At 44.0% G+C, this 21,712-nt stretch overlaps 1 protein-coding gene across 4 annotated transcripts in view; it reads left to right on the top strand.

Moving 5' to 3' along the window:
• LOC132782122 (phosphatidylethanolamine N-methyltransferase) overlaps window positions 1-21,712 on the top strand; it is a 94,802-nt gene extending 73,090 nt beyond the window's left edge. For 3 of the 4 annotated variants that reach the window (XM_067473653.1, XM_067473654.1, XM_067473652.1), the window contains 3 exons: window positions 4,617-4,728; window positions 16,248-16,322; window positions 18,688-21,712. In XM_067473653.1, the coding sequence (XP_067329754.1) occupies window positions 4,617-4,728; window positions 16,248-16,322; window positions 18,688-18,736 (236 nt within the window). In that variant the 3' untranslated portion in view covers window positions 18,737-21,712. Of the gene's footprint in view, window positions 1-4,616; window positions 4,733-16,247; window positions 16,323-18,687 lie in introns of those variants that run through there. The other variant, XM_067473655.1, reaches the window with a different exon arrangement.

The following is a 21,712-nucleotide window of genomic DNA, read 5'->3' as shown; positions in this document are numbered from 1 at the left end:
GAAACATTCACACCTAGCTCCAACAGACAAGAGTCCTTTGTCCCACCCTGGTCATTCCACAGATATATAAACCCATTGTTCTAGTTCCAACAGACCTCACTACCTCAGAGGATGCTTGCCATAGATGCAGGCGAAACGTCAGGAGAAAATGCCTCTTCTGTGTTCTCAGATAATATGCTGTGTCCAGGTTGGTTCATCAGGTGCTCTGCTATGGCTGACTTCTCTGGTTGAAAGAAGACATCACAGCTCTGTTTCACCATTGCCTCACCACCAGCTACTTTCAGTGGGACAATGAGTTCTATGAACAGAAAGAAGGAGTAGCTATGAGGAGCCCTCTCAGCCCGGTCATAGCTAATTTCTACATGGAACACTTTGAAAAACAAGCCCTGGAAACAGCAACCAAAAAGCCCACGATATGGATCAGATATGTGGATGACACCTTCACCATTTGGAGCCATGGAGGAGAAGAACTCAACAGGTTCCTGGAACATCTTAACAGCATCCACCCAAACATCCAATTCACCATGGAAAAAGAAAATGAAGGAAGACTGCCTTTTCTAGATGTCCTAGTCATCCGCAAACCAGATCAACAACTGGGTCACACCGTCTACAGAAAACCAACACACATGAATAGATATCTACATAAAAACTCCAACCATCACCCAAGTCAAAAAGAAGCACCATTAAAGCCTTGGCAGACCGTGCAAAAAGAATCTGCGAACCCCACCTTCTCCTGAACCACCTAAACTGGGCTCTCCAGGCCAATGGATACTCCACCTCAGACATCAGAAGAGCTGCAAAAACCGAGAACAAGCCACGAGAGTAAAGATGATCAAATTAAGAAGTCAATTTGGATAGAATACAATCATACATGAATAGAAGGAGTGCCTTTTTTGGACTGGCATCCTTTATTCCAAATAGACTACTGCAACGACTACTGCAATAGACTACTGTTACATCCCGAATAGACTACTGCAACGCTCTCTACGTGGGGTTGCCCTTGAAGACTGTTCGGAAACTTCAACTAGTCCAGCGAGCGGCAGCCAGATTGCTCACTGGGGCGACATACAGGGAGCACACCACCCCCCTGCTATGCCAGCTCCACTGGCTGCCAGTTCAGTTCCGAGCACAATTCAAGGTGCTGGTCTTGACCTATAAAACCCTGTACGGTTCCGGTCCAGTGTATCTGTCAGAACGTATCTCCCGCTACGTCCCACCTCGGAGTTTGAGATCATCTGGGGAGGCCCTGCTCTCGACACCACCACTCTCACAAGTGAGGCTGGTGGGGACGAGGAGCAGGGCTTTCTCGGTGGTGGCCCCACACCTGTGGAACTCACTCCCCGGGGAAATCAGAGCATCACCATCCCTCCTCTCCTTCAGGAGGAGGGTGAAGACTTGGTTATGGGACCAGGCCTTTGGGCAACCAGGCAATTAAAGACCAGCAGGATTGACGAAATGGTATTAAAAGCAGATCTATGAGACAGCAAACACTGACAATGTAAGGGAGGAATTAGGTTTGTATTGATTTTATTGATTTTATTGATTTTATTGGAATAATGCATGAAGCTGTTGGTAACTGTGAATTTATTGTAATTTGTGATGATTGTTGTGATGCAGGCATCTAATCGTGCCTTTACTGTGTAAGCCGCCCTGGGTCCCCTTCGGGGTGAGAAGGGCAGGGTAAACGAACCCCAAATAAATAAATAAATAAATAAATAAATAAATAAATAAATAAATATTCGGCACAGTCCCTGACCTTGCAACAACAGCACTGGCTTTTCTGAGCTTCCGACATTCCCTTGCATAGCTTACAAATACCAGTTTCCACTTCTTCTTTTTCTCTCTGCTTCACTTTGAATGAAAAGGGCGGCTTATCAAACCCTTTAAGTCAAATTAGAGAGGGAGCGGTGCGAAATGAATGGATGGCTTCTAAAGTGCCTTTGAGTCGGAGAAGTGCTTTGTGCTGAAATTACAATGGGCACTTATAGCACGGTCCCCCATTGTTTTAGCCTTCTACTGCCCCCACCTCAATCAGTGTGAAGTTGACATGACTCGGAATTGACATTTGCACAAAGTGCAACACGCTATAATTTACGTGCATTACTACCCAGGGCCAGATCTGCAATCGCTTTGGCCCCACACTGTGCCAGAAAAAGGCCACCCGGCTTGAAGCTCAGAGAATGAATGGCCCTCATCCCATTGTTTTTCTGTCCCCAAACTGGCCAAGTGGGATAATGACACAGCAGAAAACTTTAGAAATCATGCCTTGCCTGTTGCTTGGTGATGGCGTTGACAACCTGCTGAGTCAGCCTTACAAATGTCGGAGTTCGAACATTGGCTTTGAGATTGCTGCACAATAACAATGATTGTTTTTTTTTCACCGATATGCAGAAACATATTGAGGATATGGGGGTAAAAATCTTGGGGTCCAATTGGAAGGGGAAAACCGGGGAGTTCATTCAATTGCAGGGTTCCATTGAATGAAAATTTGCAGTTGGGGTTCAATTGCAAGTGCAAAATGTTTTTGTTTCTGTCAGTATGCACTTCATTCAATTTTGGGGTTCAGTTGCTTGCAAATGGTTGGATTTGATGCTTAGGTGCTAAATTGGATGGTGCATTCAATTCTGGGGTTCAGTTGCATGCAATTTGTGGGGTCAAATGCAAAATTGGAAGGGTTGAATTGCAAGTGCAAAATGGTTGAGTTAATTGAGGGTTCTGTCCTGGGCCCGGTCCTGTTCAACATAGATCATAGAATCATAGAATCAAAGAGTTGGAAGAGACCTCATGGGCCATCCAGTCCAACCCCCTGCCAAGAAGCAGGAATATTGCATTCAAATCACCCCTGACAGATGGCCATCCAGCCTCTGTCTAAAAGCTTCCAAAGAAGGAGCCTCCACCACACTCCGGGGCAGAGAGTTCCACTGCTGAACGGCTCTCACAGTCAGGAAGTTCTTCCTCATGTTCAGATGGAATCTCCTCTCTTGTAGTTTGAAGCCATTGTTCCGCGTCCTAGTCTCCAGGGAAGCAGAAAACAACCTTGCTCCCTCCTCCCTGTGGCTTCCTCTCACATATTTATACATCTTTCTTAATTACTTAGAGCAGTGGTTCTCAACCTTCCTGATGCCGTGACACCTTAATACAGTTCCTTATGTTGTGGAGACCCCAACCATTAAATTATTTTCACTGGACCAAATTTAGCACAAATGCCCAATACGCTCAAATTTGAATACTGGTGGGGATTGTTTTGTCATTTGGGAGTTGCAGTTGCTGGGATTTATAGTACACCTACAACCAAAGAGCATTCTGAACTTCACCAACGATGAAATTGAACAAATGAAGCAAACTTAGCACAAAGAACTCCCATGACCAACAGAAATTACTGGAAGGGTTTGGTGAGCATTGACCTTGAGTTTTGGAGTTGTAGTTCACCTACATCTAGAGAGAACTGTGGACTCAAATAATGATAATTCTGGACCAAGCTTGGCACGAATACACAATATTCCCAAACATGAACACTGGTGGAGTTTGGGGAAAATAGACCTTGACATTTGGGAGTTGTAGTTGCTGGGATTTATAGTTCACCTATAATCAAAGAGAATTACACACAAACGATATAATTGGGATTGAACTTCCTACCAGAAAATACTGTGTTTTGTGATGGGCTTCAGCGACCCCTCTGACACCCCCTCGCGACCCCCCCAGGGGTCCCGACCCCCAGGTTGGGAAACCCTGACTTAGAGGAAGGGTTAGAAGGCAGGATCATCACGTTTGCAGATGACACCAAATTGGGAGGGATAGCCAATACTCCAGAAGACAGGAGCAGAATTCAAAACCATCTTGGCAGATTAGAGAGATGATTGGCCAAAACTAACACGATAATGTTCAACAGGGACAAATGCAAAATACTCCACTTAGGCAGAAAAAAGGAAATGCAAAGAGACAGAATGGGGGACGATGCCTGGCTCGAGAGCAGGACGTGTGAAAAAGATCTTGGAGTCCTCATGGGGAGGAAGGTGAGCATGAGCCAACAATGTCATGCGACAGCTTAAAAAGTCAATGGGATTTTGGCCTGCATAAATAGGAGTCTAGTGTCTAGATTTAGGGAAGTCATGCTCCCCATGCTCTGTTCGGCCTTGGTCCAGACCACACCTGGAATCACACTGTGTCCAATTCTGGGCACCACAATTCAAGGGAGATGTTGACTCTAAGCTGGAAGGTGTCCAGAGGAGGGCAACTCAAATAATCAGGGGTCTGGAGAACAAGCCCTATGAGGAGCGGCTGAAAGAACTGAGCATGTTTAGCCTGCAGAAGAGAAGGAGGAGAGGAGACATGATGAGGGCCATGTATAAATATGTGAAACTGCATTCATTCTACAGCAGGCATGGGCAAACTTTGGCCCTCCAGGTGTTTTGAACTTCAACTCCCACAACTCCTAACAGCCTCAGGCCCTTTCCCTTTCCCCCTCAGTCCAAAACACCTGGAGGACCAAAGTTTGCCCATGCCTATTCTACAGAATAGATCCCCAAACCTTTCGAAGCTCTGGATGGATCTTTGGTCTGCTCCGGCATTTGATGTTTCAAGTCCTTAGCTAAAATATTTGTCTTTTTGGCTTCTAGGGGACTACTTTGGCATCCTAATGGAAGCAAAGGTGACCGGCTTCCCCTTCAGCGTCTTGGACAACCCCATGTACTGGGGAAGCACCATTGTCTACCTTGGATGGTCTCTGATGTGAGTCATGTGGGGACGGGGGAGATGGTTATACTTGTCACTCAAGACTTTGCAAAACTACAACTCCCAGGATTCTATGGGATTGAGCCAGGACAGTTCAAGTGGTGTCAAACTGTATTTATTCTCCAGTGTACCCCTAGATTAAGAAACTGCGACTCTTGCTAGTTTTAAGCATGGAAACCTTCTCCCAAAGATTAAGTCCTCTGTTGCTCTGATGTCATCAGTCTATGTCACCATGAAATATCCCAAATCCTGGTGTATCTGGCAGGATCTTTATTTCCAAGGTGACCCAATTGAAATCCTAGCTGCCGAGGATGAATTAATGATAATCTCTGACTCTTTGTCATCGCCAAGGACTTCTAAATAATGCAAAAAAATTGCAAAAGGTGCCACGTCCATTGCATTCTTTTGTCCTATATAATCCAGGAGCAGCTCGGTGTTGCCAAGTCTCATTTAAGAGATGAAAATGGGGGGATAAATATAATAAATACAATAATGATAATGATAATGATAATGATAATGATAATGATAGACCTGGCTTTGGGTACCATTTTGTCTTTTGCTTTGGGAAGCTAAATATTTAGTCCTCTTGTCCTCTATCGATCTGTCTGTCTATCCATCTATCCATCCAATGATCTATCTATCTATCTATCTATCTATCTATCTATCTATCTGTTCATCCAGTCATCCATCTACCTACCTACCTATCCAACTGTCCATCCAATAATCAATCCATCCATCCACCTGCCTACCTAATCCATCCATTTAATAATCTTATCTATCTATTTATCTCTCTCTCTCTATCCATCCATCCAATCATTATCTATCCATCCACCCATCCATCCAATCATCTGTCTATCTATCTATCTATCTATCTATCTATCTATCTATCTATCTATTCATCCAGTCATCTACGTACCTACCTATCCAAACAATAATCAATCCATCCATCCACCCATCCATGCAATCATCTCTATCTATCTATCTATCTATCTATCTATCTATCTATCCACTCACCCACCCGCCTAACTACCTATCCAATTATATATATATATATATATATATATATATATATATATATATATATATATCCATCCATCCATCCATCCATCCATCCATCCATCCATCCATCCAATCATCTGTCTATCTATCTATCTATCTATCTATCTATCTATCCATCCATCCAGTCATCCATCTATCTATCTACCTACCTACCTACCTACCCACTTACCTACCTATCCCATCCATCCAATAATCAATCAATCCATCCAGTCATCCATGTACCTAACTACAGACTTACCTACCTATCCCATCCATCCAATAATCCATCCATCCATCCATCCAGTCATCCATGTACCTACCCACCTACCTACCTACTCACCTACCTATTCCATCCATCCAATAATCAATCAATCCATCCAGTCATCCATGTACCTACCCACCTACCTACCTACTCACCTACCTATTCCATCCATCCAATAATCAATCAATCCATCCAGTCATCCATGTACCTACCCACCTACCTACCGACTTACCTACCTATCCCATCCATCCAATAATCAATCAATCCATTCAGTCATCCATGTACCTACCTACCTACCCACTTACCTACCTATCCCATCCATCCAATAATCAATCAATCCATCCAGTCATCCATGTACCTAACTACAGACTTACCTACCTATCCCATCCATCCAATAATCCATCCATCCAGTCATCCATGTACCTACCCACCTACCTACCTACTCACCTACCTATTCCATCCATCCAATAATCAATCAATCCATCCAGTCATCCATGTACCTACCCACCTACCTACCTACTCACCTACCTATTCCAATTATATATATATATATATATATATATATATCCATCCATCCATCCATCCATCCATCCATCCATCCATCCAATCATCTGTCTATCTATCTATCTATCTATCTATCTATCTATCTATCCATCCATCCAGTCATCCATCTATCTATCTACCTACCTACCTACCCACTTACCTACCTATCCCATCCATCCAATAATCAATCAATCCATCCAGTCATCCATGTACCTAACTACCGACTTACCTACCTATCCCATCCATCCAATAATCCATCCATCCATCCATCCAGTCATCCATGTACCTACCCACCTACCTACCTACTCACCTACCTATTCCATCCATCCAATAATCAATCAATCCATCCAGTCATCCATGTACCTACCCACCTACCTACCTACTCACCTACCTATTCCATCCATCCAATAATCAATCAATCCATCCAGTCATCCATGTACCTACCCACCTACCTACCGACTTACCTACCTATTCCATCCATCCAATAATCAATCAATCCATCCAGTCATCCATGTACCTACCCACCTACCTACCTACTCACCTACCTATTCCATCCATCCAATAATCAATCAATCCATCCAGTCATCCATGTACCTACCTACCTACCGACTTACCTACCTATCCCATCCATCCAATAATCTATCTATCTATCTATCTATTTATCTATCTATATCTATTTATCCATCCATCCATCCATCCATCCAATAATCCCTCTATCTGGCTATCCATCCATCAATCTCTTTAGTTCCGTCATCTCCTCTACTAAGGGGACTTCAGTGGTGTCAAACTGCATTATTTCTGCAATGTAGAGGCACCCTCAAATTCCTGAAAATGGAGCAAAACATAAATGCAGCCACCTTCCCCTTCTTTCTTGCCTCTCGAAGCCTCGCGATGCTTCTCTTCTCCAGGTTACTTGGGCAGCTGATTAATACTGATTTGACCTTTTCGAAGAAGGATCTTATGTAATAATGGCGCCAAAGCCAGCAAAAAAAGAAAAGAAAGGAAAGCTGCTTAATCCTCTTGGACTTGAATTCAGAACAGGACTTTCTGTCGTGTTCGCCGCATTTCCAAGCCGGATGATGCAGATGCAGGTGTGAGACAAGGATAGATATTTCTAGTAGTATCATTATATAATTTCTCAAATCTTTCTTAAACAATTTTGGAAATTATTTCCAAATATTCTTCCTGCCTTTACAAAAAAGGCACCAATTTTCTCCTAATTGTGGTTACCCTCCCATCTGCCCTTCTGGACAATTCAATCACGGTCTCCATGACGCCCACAAACCAAGGCTGTTTCCTTCCATCCCAACAAGAACATGTTCTGGGTGACCTCACGAAAGGCACTTGTGGAACGTATCCGATTTCCTGGGCTTCATATTCTGACTCCTTTTTAAAGTCAAAGGAAAAGGTAGGATAAAGGGAAAAAGACGAGCCAGAATGACAATCTATAGACAATCTATGCATCCTTCGGTCTTGGGTACCATCATTCCCATTTTTGGTGGGGAAATAATATTTTTTAACTCTCTAAGGGTGCATCTACATCAGGCATGGGCAAACTTTGGCCCTCCAAGTGTTTTGGACTTCAACTCCCACAATTCCTAACAGCCTACCGGCTGTTAGGAATTGTGGAAGTTGAAGTCCAAAACACTTGGAGGGCCAAAGTTTGCCCATGCCTAATCTACATTGTAGAATTGATATGGGTTGACACCCCTTGAACTCTCATGGTCTTGGCTCCGTAGAGCCAACAATGGGCTCCTCCCCATAGGTCATCTCCCCATAAGAGACTTTGGATACATCTACAACTTCGAATTAATACAGTTTGATACCATTTGGACTCCCATGGGATTTGTAGATTGGGAAGGGCACCAGCACTCTGTGGCAGGGAAGAGTGAACTGGAACTACCAGAATCCCATAGCAAAGGTCCAAATGGTACCCATAGTCATCTATTATTATTATTATTATTATTATTATTACCCAACTTTCTCTTAAATGAGAAAATGGAGTCAAACGACATTTATTCAAAGGTGTATTATTATTATTATCATTATTATTATTATTACCCAACTTTCTCTTAAATGAGAAAATGGCATCAAATGGCATCCATTCAAAGGTGTATTATTGTTGTTGTTGTTGTTGTTGTTGTTATTACCCAACTTCCATCTCCTAAATAAGAAAATGGTGTATCATCATTCTCACCCTATTATTATTATTATTATTATTATTACTATTACTATTATCATTGTCATTATTATCGTTACCAAGCTGCTATTATTATTACCCATCTTCCATCTCTTAAATGAGGAAATGATGTCAAATGGCATTCATTTGAAGGTGTATTTATCATTATTATTATTATTATTATGTTCATCACTATCGTCACCATCATCATCATCATCATCATGCAACTTACCAAACTATTATTATTATTACCCAGCGTTCATCTCTTAAATGAGAAGGTGATGTATTATTATTATGTATTGTCGAAGGCTTTCATGGCCAGAATCACTGGGTTGTTGTAGGTTTTTTCAGGCTATATGGCCATGTTCTAGAGGCATTCTCTCCTGACGTTTTGCCTGCATCTATGGCAATCATCCTCAGAGATAGTGAGACCTCACTACCTCTGAGGATGCTTGCCATAGATGCAGGCAAAACGTCAGGAGAGAATGCCTCTAGAACATGGCCATATAGCCCGAAAAAACCTACAACAACCTATTATTATTATTATTATTATTATTATTATTATTACTACTACTACTACCCAACTGCAGGGTAGGAGAAAGAACTCTTGTCTACTTGAGGCAAGTGTAACTGTGGCAATTGACCACCTTGATTAGCATTGAATGGCCTTGCAGCTTCAAAGCCTGGCTGCTTCCTGCTTGGGGGAATCCTTGGTTAGGAGGTGTTAGCTAGCCATGATTGTTTCCTGCCTGGAATTTACTTTCCAGTTCTAGGAAGTGATCCCCCTGCAGGAAGCAGCCAGGCTATGACGCTAGAAGGTTATTGCTAATCAAGGTGGCCAATTGCAACATTCACGGTTGCCTCCAACAGATAAGAGTACTTTCTCCCACCCTGGACATTCTACAGGTATATAAATTCCACTTGTCTAGTTTCCAACAGACCTCACAACCTCTGGGGATGCTTGCCATAGATTTGAGCGAATCAAAGTGCTAATCAAAGAAGTGCTAATCACTAGTGCTAATCATCAGTGCTAATCAAGCTGGCCAGTTGCAACATTCATGCTTGCCTCCAATAGACAAGAGTTCTTTCTCGCACTCTGGACATTCCACAAATATGTATACTCCCACTTGCCTAGTTTCCAACAGACCTCACAACCTCTGAGTATGCCTGCCATAGGTAAAGGTAAAGGTAGTCCCCTGACATTAAGTCCAGTCGTGTCTGACTCTGGGATGTGGTGCACATCTCCATTTCTAAGCCGAAGAGCCAGCGTTGTCCGTAGACACCTCCAAGGTCATGTGGCCAGCATGACTTGCATGGAGCGCCGTTACCTTCCCGCCGGAGCGGTACCTATTGATCTACTCACATTTGCATGTTTTCGAACTGCTAGGTTGGCAGAAGCTAGGGCTGACAGCGGAAGCTCACGCCGCTCCCCGGAATTGAACCTGCGACCTTTCGATCAACAAGCTCAGCAGCTCAGTGCTTTAACGCACTGCGCCACCGGGGGCCTGCCATAGATGTGAGCAAAACATCAGGAGAGAATGCTTCTGGAACGTGGTCATACAGCCCAGAAAACTCACAGCAACTCATTATTATTATTATTATTATTATTATTATTATTATTATTATCCAACTTCCACCTCTTAAATGAGAAATTTGTGTATTGTTGTTATTATTATTATTATTATTATTATTATTATTATTATTATTACCCAACTTCCATCCCCTGAATGAGAAAATGTTATCAAACGGCATTCATTCAAAGGTGTAGATCGCACACGCAATCCACTTGGACCTCAAAAGTCCTGGGCTGGATGGCCTCTGGAGACCCTTTCCAATGCTATAACCCTGTGATTCACCCCTTCCGGTTCTGAATATTGTCTTTAGCCTACTTTTGCCCTGCGTTCTGCCTTAGCATAACAAACCACAGGGCGATTCTCTCCTCGTCGTAACGCCGCGGAGTCCGCACTCATTTCAACCTGAAGTGTTTACTTCTGCAGCTTGGCCTTATTATTTGTCTCCGGTGTTTACATGTTTTGTCTCCGCAGCGGCACCCCACTCCCTGGCATGATGCTGCCTCTTGAGTCACATATACAGTCCTCCTCTTTGAATCATCGCTGCGGCCTCTTCTAAGTCGCCCTCATTTCCATTTGTGACCCACTTTCGGAGTGGTTTTTCGGTCCGATCAAAACAATACCCAAAGCAGGTTGAGTCTCAATCGAAGCAGGATGAAAGATCATACCGAAATGAAAAATAATATTGAAAGACGGATCGAGAGAACAGCTTGTTCCATGGTTGTCACCTCTCCAAATGGACCAATTTTTCCCAAAACGGTCCCGTTATATATGGCATCCAGATCTCATTATATATAGCATGGTCCAGGCATGGGCAAACTTGAGCCCTTCGGGTGTTTTGGACTCCAATTCCCACAATTCCTGGCCTCAGGCCCCTTCCTTTTCCCCCTCAGCCGCTTAAGCGGCTGAGGGGGAAAAGGAAGGGGCCTGAGGCCAGGAATTGTGGGAATTGGAGTCCAAAACACCTAGAGAACCAAAGTTTGTCCAGGGAAAAAAATCAAGGTTTGAATTCAAGCCATATTAGGTATATATGACACACCCTTTTCTTGACTTGACAGCAAACACTTGATTTTGCCAGTTTTTATAATACTTTACGAGGTCGTTGTCAAATGTTATATAAACTGGCAAATGGCATCCTAAAACCTTATGCAAACTGGTCATGTCAAGGTTCGATGTCAAGTCAAGGTGTGCCGTATCTAAAATGGCAAAGCCAGGCTTAGCTTTTCAGGTGCCACTACATAGGCAATCGGTGGACATCAATGGCATCTGGAGTCGGATTTGGCCAAGGAGGTCCACGCCTTAGTTACCTCTAGATCGGATTATTGCAATGCACTCTACGTGGGGCTGCTCTTGAAGACGGCCCAGAAACTTCAATTTGTCCAACGAGTGTCAGCCAGATTACTAACTGGTGCGAATTACAGGGAGCGGTCCACCCCCGGTATTTATTTATTTATTTATCGTGTCGTCAGCAGCCAAACGTATGTATTGCATTTTTAACTAAAACAAACAGACAGACAAAACACAAAGTTTGCAAGCTTGGTAGTTGATTAAATGTCCTTTGACCAGTATCTGGCCACTTGGAGTGCCTCTGGTGTTGCCGCAAGAAGGTCCTCCATTGTGCATGTGGCAGGGCTCAGGTTGCATTGCAGCAGGTGGTCTGTAGTTTGCTCTTCTCCACACTCGCATGTCGTGGATTCCGCTTTGTAGCCCCATTTCTGAAGGTTGGCTCTGCATCTCGTGGTGCCAGAGCACAGTCTGTTCAGCGCCTTCCAAGTCGCCCAGTCTTCTGTGTGCCCAGGAGGGAGTCTCTCATTTGGCATCAGCCATTGATTGAGGTTCTGGGTTTGAGCCTGCCACTTTTGGACTCTCACTTGCTGAGGTGTTCCAGCGAGTGTCTCTGTAGATCTTAGAAAACTATTTCTTGATTTAAGTCGTTGACGTGCTGGCTGATATCCAAACAGGGGATGAGCTGGAGAAATCACTGCCTTGGTCCTTTCACTATTGGCTGCTACTTCCCGGCAGATGTCAGGTGGTGCAAATAAAGTATTATTATTATTATTATTATTATTATTATCCCTAAAATAAAGGGTTGCCTTTTGGATTGGCAGTTAAAAAAAAGCCAATGGGATTTTGTCCTGCGTAATGGATTATGGCTCAATGCTATGGAATCATAGGAGTTATAAGTCTGCCAAAGGAGTACTTTTGCCTCTCCACATCCCAAATGTAGCTCAGTGAGATTTTGGCCTGCATCAATAGGAGTCTAGTGTCTAGATCCAGGGAAGTAATGCTACCCCTCTATTCTGCCTTGGTCAGACCACTTTACCTGGAATTGCACTGTGTCCAATTCTGGGAGATGTTGACAAGCTGGAATGTGTCCAGAGGAGGGTGACTCAAATGATCAAGGGTATGGAGAACAAGCCCTATGAGGAACGGCTTAAAGAGCTGGGCATGTTTAGCCTGCAGAAGAGAAGGCTGAGAGGAGATGTGATGAGGGCCATACATAAATAGGTGAGGGGAAGTCATAGGGAGCAAGCTTATTTTCTGCTGCCATGGAGATTAGGATGCAGAACAATGGCTCCAAACTACAGGAAAGGAGATTCCACCTGAACCTTAGGAAGAACTTCCTGACTATGAGAGCTGTTCAGCAGGGGAACTCTCTGCCCTATTAGGAACTGTAGGAGTTGAAGTCCAAAATACCTGGACGGCCAAAGTTTGCCCATGCCTGCTCTATAGAGACGGACTCACAGAACCAGGGCAGCCTTGGGTACGCTACAAATCACCTTTCCGTCTTTCAGCTTGGCCTACATTTCTGCAGATTCATCATCCCTGTCATCCCGGTCTTATATAACCGTCTTTTCAGCTCTTAAGTCACCTACCTAATCTCCCTCTTCGGCAAGGGAAATCTCATTGTTTAACCCACCATGAGTAAGAAAGAGAAAAGGCAGATGACCCAATTAGGTCCAGAGGCTAATGGATGTTACCATCATACAGAGCTCGGATGCTGACCAACTGGAAAACTGTATATCCCAAAGATATCGGGTCCCTTCTCTTATGGGAACACATGAGATGGGGTCTTCCCAGTGGTGGCCTTTGTGTCCCCCCAAAAAGCAAGAATGTTCTCTTCCTTCCTGTTCTATGATCCTGGTGGTGCTACTATCATTATTAGAACTGGAGTGTGTTGTTTTCAAATGAAACATGCATTTATTGAATAACTATGGCCCTTTCCATATTAGGAGGCTGACAACAACAACAGCAACAATAACAACAACGTGTTGTCAAAGGCTTTCATGGCCGGAATCACTGGGTTGCTGTGAGTTTTCCAGACTGTATCGCCGTGTTCCAAAAGCATTCTCTCTTGAATGTTGGAAACTAGGCAAGTGAGGTGGAATGTCCAGGATGGGAGAACTGTTATCTGTATGAGGCAGATATGAGTATTGCAATTGGCCGACTTGGTTAGCATTAAATAGTAGGCAGCAGCCAAGCTTTGAAGCTTCAAGGCTAATCAAAGTAGACAATTGCAATATTCATTGCCTCAAACAGACAAGAGTTATTTCTCCCACCCAGGACATCATTCCACAGATATATAAACCCCACTTGCCTAGTTTCTAACAGACCTCACAACCTCTGGGGATGCCTGCCATAGATGTGGGCGAGAATACTTCTGGAATACTTCTGGAACATGGTCGTACAGCCCAGAAAACTTACGGTGACTCAACAACAACAACAATAACACCAGGATTGAAAAGTTGATGACAGATCCCATGTGTACACTCTGCGAGGGAGCAGATAAAACAATAGATCACATCCTCAGCTGCTGCAAGAAGATCGCGCAGACAGACTACAAGCAGAGGCATAACACCGTTGCTCAGATGATTCATTGGAACTTGTGCCACAAATACCATCTGTCTGCAACAAAGTACTAGTGGGATCACAAGCCTGAAAAGGTTACAGAAATGAACACGTCAAACTACTCTGGGACTTCCGAATTGAGACAGACAGAGTTTTGGAGCACAATACTCCTGACAATACTCCTGACCTCATGGTCGTATTAAAACACAAAGTATGGATCGTTGATGCTGCAATCCCAGGTGACAGCAGGACTGAAGAGAAACAACTGGAAAAGCTGACATGATACAAGGATTTAAAGATCGAACTGCAAAGGCCCTAGCACAAGCCAGTCAAGGTGGTCCCAGTGGTGATCAGCACACTGGGTGCAGTGCCTAAAGACCTTGGCTTGCACTTAAACACAATAGGCACTGACAAAATTACCACCTGCCAGCTGCAAAAAGCCACTCTACTGGGATCTGCACGCATTATTCGCCAATACATCACACAGTCCTAGACACTTAGGAAGTGTCCAACGTGTGAACCAATACAACAGCCAGCAGAGTGATCTTGTCTGCTGTGGACTCATCTTGTCGTGTTTCAAATAAATAGCAGGAAGACACTTCCAAGCCCTCCTGACAGATAGACATCCAGACTCTGATGATGATGATGATGATAATAATAATAATAATTGTTCTGTCGCGCTCTGGGCCTGTAACAGCTGTCTTTTCTATAGGACGTATACTTTAAGCCCAGCGGGAAGCCATGGCGCCTCAAAGAGAGGTTCTCAGGGATTTTTCTGAAGTGATGGTCTTTAGAGTCTTTAATGATACAACAAAGTCTTTATTATGGAACAAACAACAAATCTTCAGTGGTTCAAACAACACTTCAAGGTTTTCTTAGTCTAGTCCTCAATGGACTGGTACCTGACTTTGATTAACTTTCTCTGTAGGAAAAACCCTTTTTAACCTCTCTCAGGCTTTTTACTATCTATGCCTCATCGGTGTGGGTCCTACTACCGATTCCAAATGCATCTGGGTATCGAGTAGACCTACCAGCCGAGGCTTGAAGATATTTCAGATGGAGTTCTGTGGATCTGTAGTGCTGTCCTCCCTCCGAGAATTCTTTGAGAACTTCAGGGCTGTTTTCCCTCTGTTTGCTGTGAGGCTGAGAGGCTGTGAACTCTCTGCCAGAGCCTTGGGACCTTTTCCCTGGAATTTCTGTTTCTGTTTCCCCGGATGTTCTTGAGAAAAGAAGCTTTTCTACAGGACGAGCTGGTCTACATCCTATAGTTTAGCTTCCTTATGTGAGACTGCCCAAAAATGGCTCCTTTCCTTCCCAGAGCCCTGAACAAGGGGCGGAACCAAAGCTTAATTATGATGGACAGGAGGCCTGCCCTATGACTGCAAACAGATAACAGAAAGAAAATAAAGTTGGAGCTCCTGGTACAGGACAATAATAACAACAATAATAATACAGATCAAGCATATATATCTCACTTGCTGTGTCATACTGTGTTTTTGTGTCAGAATAACAACAACAACAACAACAACAACAACAATAATAATTCCAGCAGATGTATGTTTATAACAGGAGGATTTTGGCAACAGAATTCAAGGGACTGGTGTATTTGCTTTAAAATATACAGCCTTTTACTCTTGTAAATATATTATTTATTTAATAAATAAAGCCTCTTCCAAACTATAAGGTTTGTTGTTGTTGTTAAAACAAGCTTTTAGAATGGGAGGATTTTGATTAAAGGACTTTCAAGAGAGTGGTATATTTGTCTTCAAAAGTATTGTCTTTCGCCCTTTGAAATGTATCGCGTATTTGATAGCTATGACGTCTTCAACACTGTGTGGCTATAGGACAATGATTCTGCATCAACAGCCTTGGCTGCATCCTGGGATTTGTAGTTTGGTGAGAATTTCACCCCAGAAGCCATAGCATTCAATGGGATATTGTCATGGCAGTTAATATGGAATTATAGCACTATAACTATGTTGTTTGGAAAGGCCTTATGTTATGAATTATTATAGGAGTAAGAAAATATTTACATCTTTACCTTCCTCTATTTTCTTGTCTTTTTCCCAACTAGGCATGCAAGTCCGGCTGGTCTGGTCCTGACGGCGGTTGTGGCCTTCTGCTATGCCATTGCTTTGCTCTATGAAGGGTGAGTTGCTCGGACAATGAAATAATTAGAAATAATTCCTTAGTGTCAGAGAATTAGAGGTAAGAAAGATTAATTCCATGGTCCTGTTTTGCCCGTGGCAATTCATCCTAATATTGCATCGATTGCCACTTGAACTGCCACGGCTCAAGGCTCTGGAATCCTGGGGAGGTGCAGTTTTGCATGGTCTTTGTCATCTTGGCCAAAGAGTGCAAACTACAGCTCCCATTATCCATAGTCTTGAGCCATCGTAGTTAACGTGACACCAAACTGCATTCATTCTACGGTGTATAGGCACCTAGCTAGATGATCCCAATGGGAATGTTTAGAAGCGACCCACCTAAGGCCCAATGCCTTAGAAATATGTTCTACTTTTGCAAAGTACGTGTTTCTTTCTCTCTGGTGCCCACACATCTGGGTTCAAACTGGGTTAATGGCAGGTTGGCAACTCAACATAGTTCCTTCGGCAAGACGTTGAATGGAAAGGGGGAGTTTTTCACCCCTGCTTCTGCTCTGACCCCGAGGCGGTTCGGGTTTTATGGCATTAATTATGTGCCGATATAAAAAGGACCTGTCAATCTAACAAGTGGGAACTGGAATGAGACCCACAGATGGGGCAAAGATCCTGCTGGGAGACTGCAGAACGGAGACGTTGTGTCACAATGATTGCGCCCACTCCTCCGTCTTCTGCCATCCGCTTACATCTGGTTCAGGGCTGTATTGCCACAAGGGTCAGCGCAGGCCTCTCCTTTCTGTTTTGATGGTGTTCTAGAGGACACATTTTAGTTGGGGCCAGACCCAGGGGTCAAAAAGATGGGGCCAGGATGCCACCACAGCTGAGAACGAAGTTCACCTTTCTAGTAACTGAGATTGAATCACTCCCCCTCTCTCTTTCTTCTTTCTGTCCTTCTTTCCTTTCCCTTTCTCCTTTTCCTCCCTTCCTTCTTTCCATCCATCCATTTCCCCAATCCTTTTACCCTTCCTTCTTTCCTTCTCTCCCTTCTTCATGTCCATTTCCCCTTCCTTCCTTCCTTCCTTCCTTCCTTCCTTCCTTCCTTCTTTCCTTCCTTCCTCTTTTCTTTCTATCCAACCATTTTGCCTTGATTCTCAATTCATCTTTCTCTCCATTTGTTTCTCCCTCCCTCCCTCCCTCCCACCTTCCTTCCTTCCTTCCTTCCTTCCTTCCTTCCTTCTTTCCTTCTCCTGTCCCTTCTTTCTAACCATCCATTTAATCTTGATTCTTCCTTTCTTCTTGTTCATTTCTTTTGCTTCCTCCTTCCTTCCTTCCTTCCTTCCTTCCTTCCTTCCTTCCTTCCTTCTTCTGTCCCTTCTTTTCTATCCATCCATTTCACCTTGATTCTTCCTTTCTTCTTGTTCATTTCTTTTGCTTCCTCCATCCTTCCTTCTATCCATTTCCTTCCTTCCTTCCTCTTTCTGTTCATCCATTTCACCTTGCTTATTTCTTCATTTTCTTCCTCATTTCCTTCTTTCTTTCTTTCTTTCTTTCTTTCTTTCTTTCTTCCCTCCCTTCATCTGTTTTCTCTTCCTTTGCCCTTTCCTTCTTTCCTTCATATTTGTTTCTCTTTCTTCTTTCTTTCCATCCGTTTCACCTTGATTCTTCCTCCCTTCTTGTCTTCTTTTGCTTCCCCCTTTCTCCCCTTCTATCCATTTTTCTACCTCCCTTCCCTCCTTGCTTCCTCCTTCTGTCCATCCATTCCACCTTGCTCTTTCCACCTTTTCTTCCTCCCTTCTTTCTGTACATCGATTTTTGCCTTGTTTATTTCTTCCTTTTTTTCTTCCTTTTCTTCTTCCTTTCCTCCTTTCTTCCCTCCCTTCATTTGTTTTCTCTTCTTTTTGCCCTTCCTTCCTTCCTTCCTTCCTTCCTTTTCCTTCTGTCTTCTTTCTGTCCATCACTTTCACCTTGATTCTTCCTCCCTTCTTGTCCATCTCTTTTTTCCTCCTTTCTTCCCTCCTTCTATCCATTTTCCTTTCCTTTTGCTCTTCCTTGATTCCTTCCTCCCTCTTTTTGTCCATCCATTTCACCTTGCTCCTTCTGCTTTTTCTTCCTCTCATCTTTCTGTACATCCATTTCACCTTGGTTCTTGCTTTCTTTTCTTCCTTCTTTTCTCTTTTCTTCCCCCTTCATCCGTTTTCTCTTCCTTCTGCTCTTCCTTTCCCCTCCCTCTCTCTCTTCTGTCTGTCCATCCCTTTCACCTTCCTTCTGTCCTTCCCTCCACCTTTATTATTTCTTTCTTCCCTCCTTCCCAACTTTTCTTCCTTACGCCCATTTATTTTGCCCTCCGTCCCTTCTATTTTTCCCCATCCATTTCCCTCCTTCATTCTTTCCTTCCTTCCTTGTATTTCCCAGGCCTTTTACAGAAGAAATCTATCGCCAAAAGGCAAGGAAGAGCAAATAGTGCCAAACTCTTCTGCGGAGGAGAATCTGAGGAGAACCAGAAGCAAACATCCAGTCTGCTTTTGCAGCCCGTGCAGCGAAATGAATGGGGAAAGAAACAAAATCCAGCTGGACTCTTTCATTTGGCTTTTCCCAAACTCTTCCAAAGTTGTTATTTTTCCCAGTTAGAAGCGGAGCCCACCTTCAGTTTCCTGCAGCTCTCATCATATCCTCATAAGCCTGAATGGGTTGAAAACATACTTAAGCTTCTAAAGAAAAGGGAGAATGGGCAAGAATAACCCAGGCATTGTATGTGAATGGTCTCTTGCACCAATGGACAAATAATGTAGTTTCATTTATGGAAAAAGCAAGAGATGTGCCCTAGACTTGTGCGTGGAATTAGTTTCTTCTGTTTCCTCCATTTCTTTCGTTACCTTCAGTACTTCGGGAGCCTGTAATGGTAAGGGCCTTCCAGGTACAAAAACCTGCTCAACACGAAAGCAAGCGGGAGCTGATCTCGGCTCCTCCTTTGTTTTTCGACCCCCCTCCCCATCCAAACAAAAAGAAAACTCTCATTCCCTGAAAACTACTCTCCTTTTCCAGGAGGTCATTGCTCTTCCTTACCTGGAAGTGGGAAGCCTCTTTAGCCTTGGAAAGAGTGTGTGGCTGTTGGTGTGGTGCAGCCCAGGAGAGAAAGCAAGTGCCTGCCTGCATCCAAGCACCTCTCCTCTAGAGTAAGAAACAGAACTTACCTCCTTGCCTTGGAAAGAGTGCGTGCAGCCTGCAGGCCCAAGGGAGAAAGTGCCTGCCTGCAGCCAAGCACCTCTCCACCAGAGTAGAAATAGATAAGAATCGTCCTTAAAGCACACACCTGCCTGCAGCTGAGTGCCTCTCCTCTAGAGTAGACACAGGTAAGACGTTTCCTTAAAGCACACACCTGCCTGCAGCTGAGTGCCTCTCCTCTAGAGTAGAAACAGGTAAGAAGCTTCCTTAAAGCACGCACCTGCCTGCAGCTGAGTGCCTCTCCTCTAGAGTAGAAACAGGTAAGAATCATCCTTAAAGCACGCACCTGCCTGCAGCTGAGTGCCTCTCCTCTAGAGTAGAAACAGGTAAGAAGCTTCCTTAAAGCACGCACCTGCCTGCAACTGAGTGCCTCTCTAGAGTAGATATAGGTAAGAATCATCCCTAAAGCACGCACCTGCCTGCAGCTGAGTGCCTCTCCTCTAGAGTAGAAATAGGTAAGAATCATCCCTAAAGCACGCACCTGCCTGCAGCTGAGTGCCTCTCCTCTAGAGTAGAAACAGGTAAGAAGCTTCCTTAAAGCACGCACCTGCCTGCAGCTGAGTGCCTCTCCTCTAGAGTAGAAACAGGTAAGAAGCTTCCTTAAAGCACGCACCTGCCTGCAACTGAGTGCCTCTCTAGAGTAGATATAGGTAAGAATCATCCCTAAAGCACGCACCTGCCTGCAGCTGAGTGCCTCTCCTCTAGAGTAGAAACAGGTAAGAATCATCCCTAAAGCACACACCTGCCTGCAGCTGAGTGCCTCTCCTCTAGAGTAGAAACAGGTAAGAATCATCCCTAAAGCACGCACCTGCCTGCAGCTGAGTGCCTCTCCTCTAGAGTAGAAACAGGTAAGAATCATCCCTAAAGCACACACCTGCCTGCAGCTGAGTGCCTCTCCTCTAGAGCAGAAACAGGTAAGAAGCTTCCTTAAAGCACGCACCTGCCTGCAGCTAAGTGCCTCTCCTCTAGAGTAGAAATAAGTAAGAGTCATCTCTAAAGCACGCACCTGCCTGCAGCTGAGTGCCTCTCCTCTAGAGTAGAAATAAGTAAGAGTCATCTCTAAAGCACGCACCTGCCTGCAGCTAAGTGCCTCTCCTCTAGAGTAGAAATAAGTAAGAGTCATCTCTAAAGCACGCATCTGCCTGCAGCTGAGTGCCTCTCCTCTAGAGTAGAAACAGGTAAGAATCGTACTTAAAGCACACACCTGCCTGCAGCTGAGTGCCTCTCCTCTAGAGTAGAAATGGGTAAGAATCTTCCTTAAAGCACGCACCTGCCTGCAGCAGAGCGCCTCTCCTCTAGAGTAGAAACAGCTTAAATGCCTAAAATGATGGGAAGGGGAGCCTGGGAAGCCCCTCCCCATAATGAGCCAATAGAAAATAGATCTTTCGGCACCCCAGAGCAAAAACAGATATCTGCTCTCCCAATTTCGGAAGGCTCCAAAAAAAAATGGATCAGGGTCCCCACTGAAAGCAAGGACACCGAAATGGGTCAAGATTTACTCAGATTGCACAAGCCTAGTGTGCCCTTGCATTTGTTGTATAGTGGTTTTTGGAGGGAAAGCTGGACATGCTTTGATGATGGAAGAACCAAGGGAGCTCCTTTATCAGAAAGCTAAGGTCTTTTTGCTTCTGGGCCTCGCACTGCTATAAATTCTTTCCCCTGTTTGCTTTTTGCAAAAAATAGTTTCTTCACACCCCAGTCGTGAAAATATCTTAAATTCCTCCCACTCTTATTGTTTCCAAACTCATCCCAATTAACTCAAATTCCTTCCATTGCCTCACTCTTGTCTTTTTTGCCAACTTTAACTTTCCAAACCAGCCCAATGATCAACAAAGAGCAAAAAAAAAAAATCAGGTGGTGAGATAAGATTCCACAAAGCTGCATCTACACTGAAGAGTTAAGACAGATTGATGCCACTTGAACTGCCATGGCTCCTGGGAGTTGTCTTTTGGAGAAGCACCAGCACTTTTGGACAGAGAAATCTCAAGATATTGTACCCAGGATGCCCATAGTATTGAGCCATGTGAGAATGAGCTCACAGGCCCCTGTCTTCAAGCTGATCTGACCGCACAGCAGGGAGTTCCACAGTTCCTGGGAGCATAGACTTTCAAGATGACAAAGGGACTGTGGCTCTAGCAGCAGCTTCAATACAGAAACTTTTCCTTTTCTTGCTTCATTGTAACAATCCCCCAATAAAAAGTATCCTTTCTTTCAA

This window comes from Anolis sagrei, chromosome X (genome assembly GCF_037176765.1).
Source record: "Anolis sagrei isolate rAnoSag1 chromosome X, rAnoSag1.mat, whole genome shotgun sequence".
Lineage (NCBI taxonomy): Eukaryota > Metazoa > Chordata > Lepidosauria > Squamata > Dactyloidae > Anolis > Anolis sagrei.
Note: the sequence above shows the minus strand (reverse complement) of the source record. Positions and strands in the feature narration are given on the sequence as shown.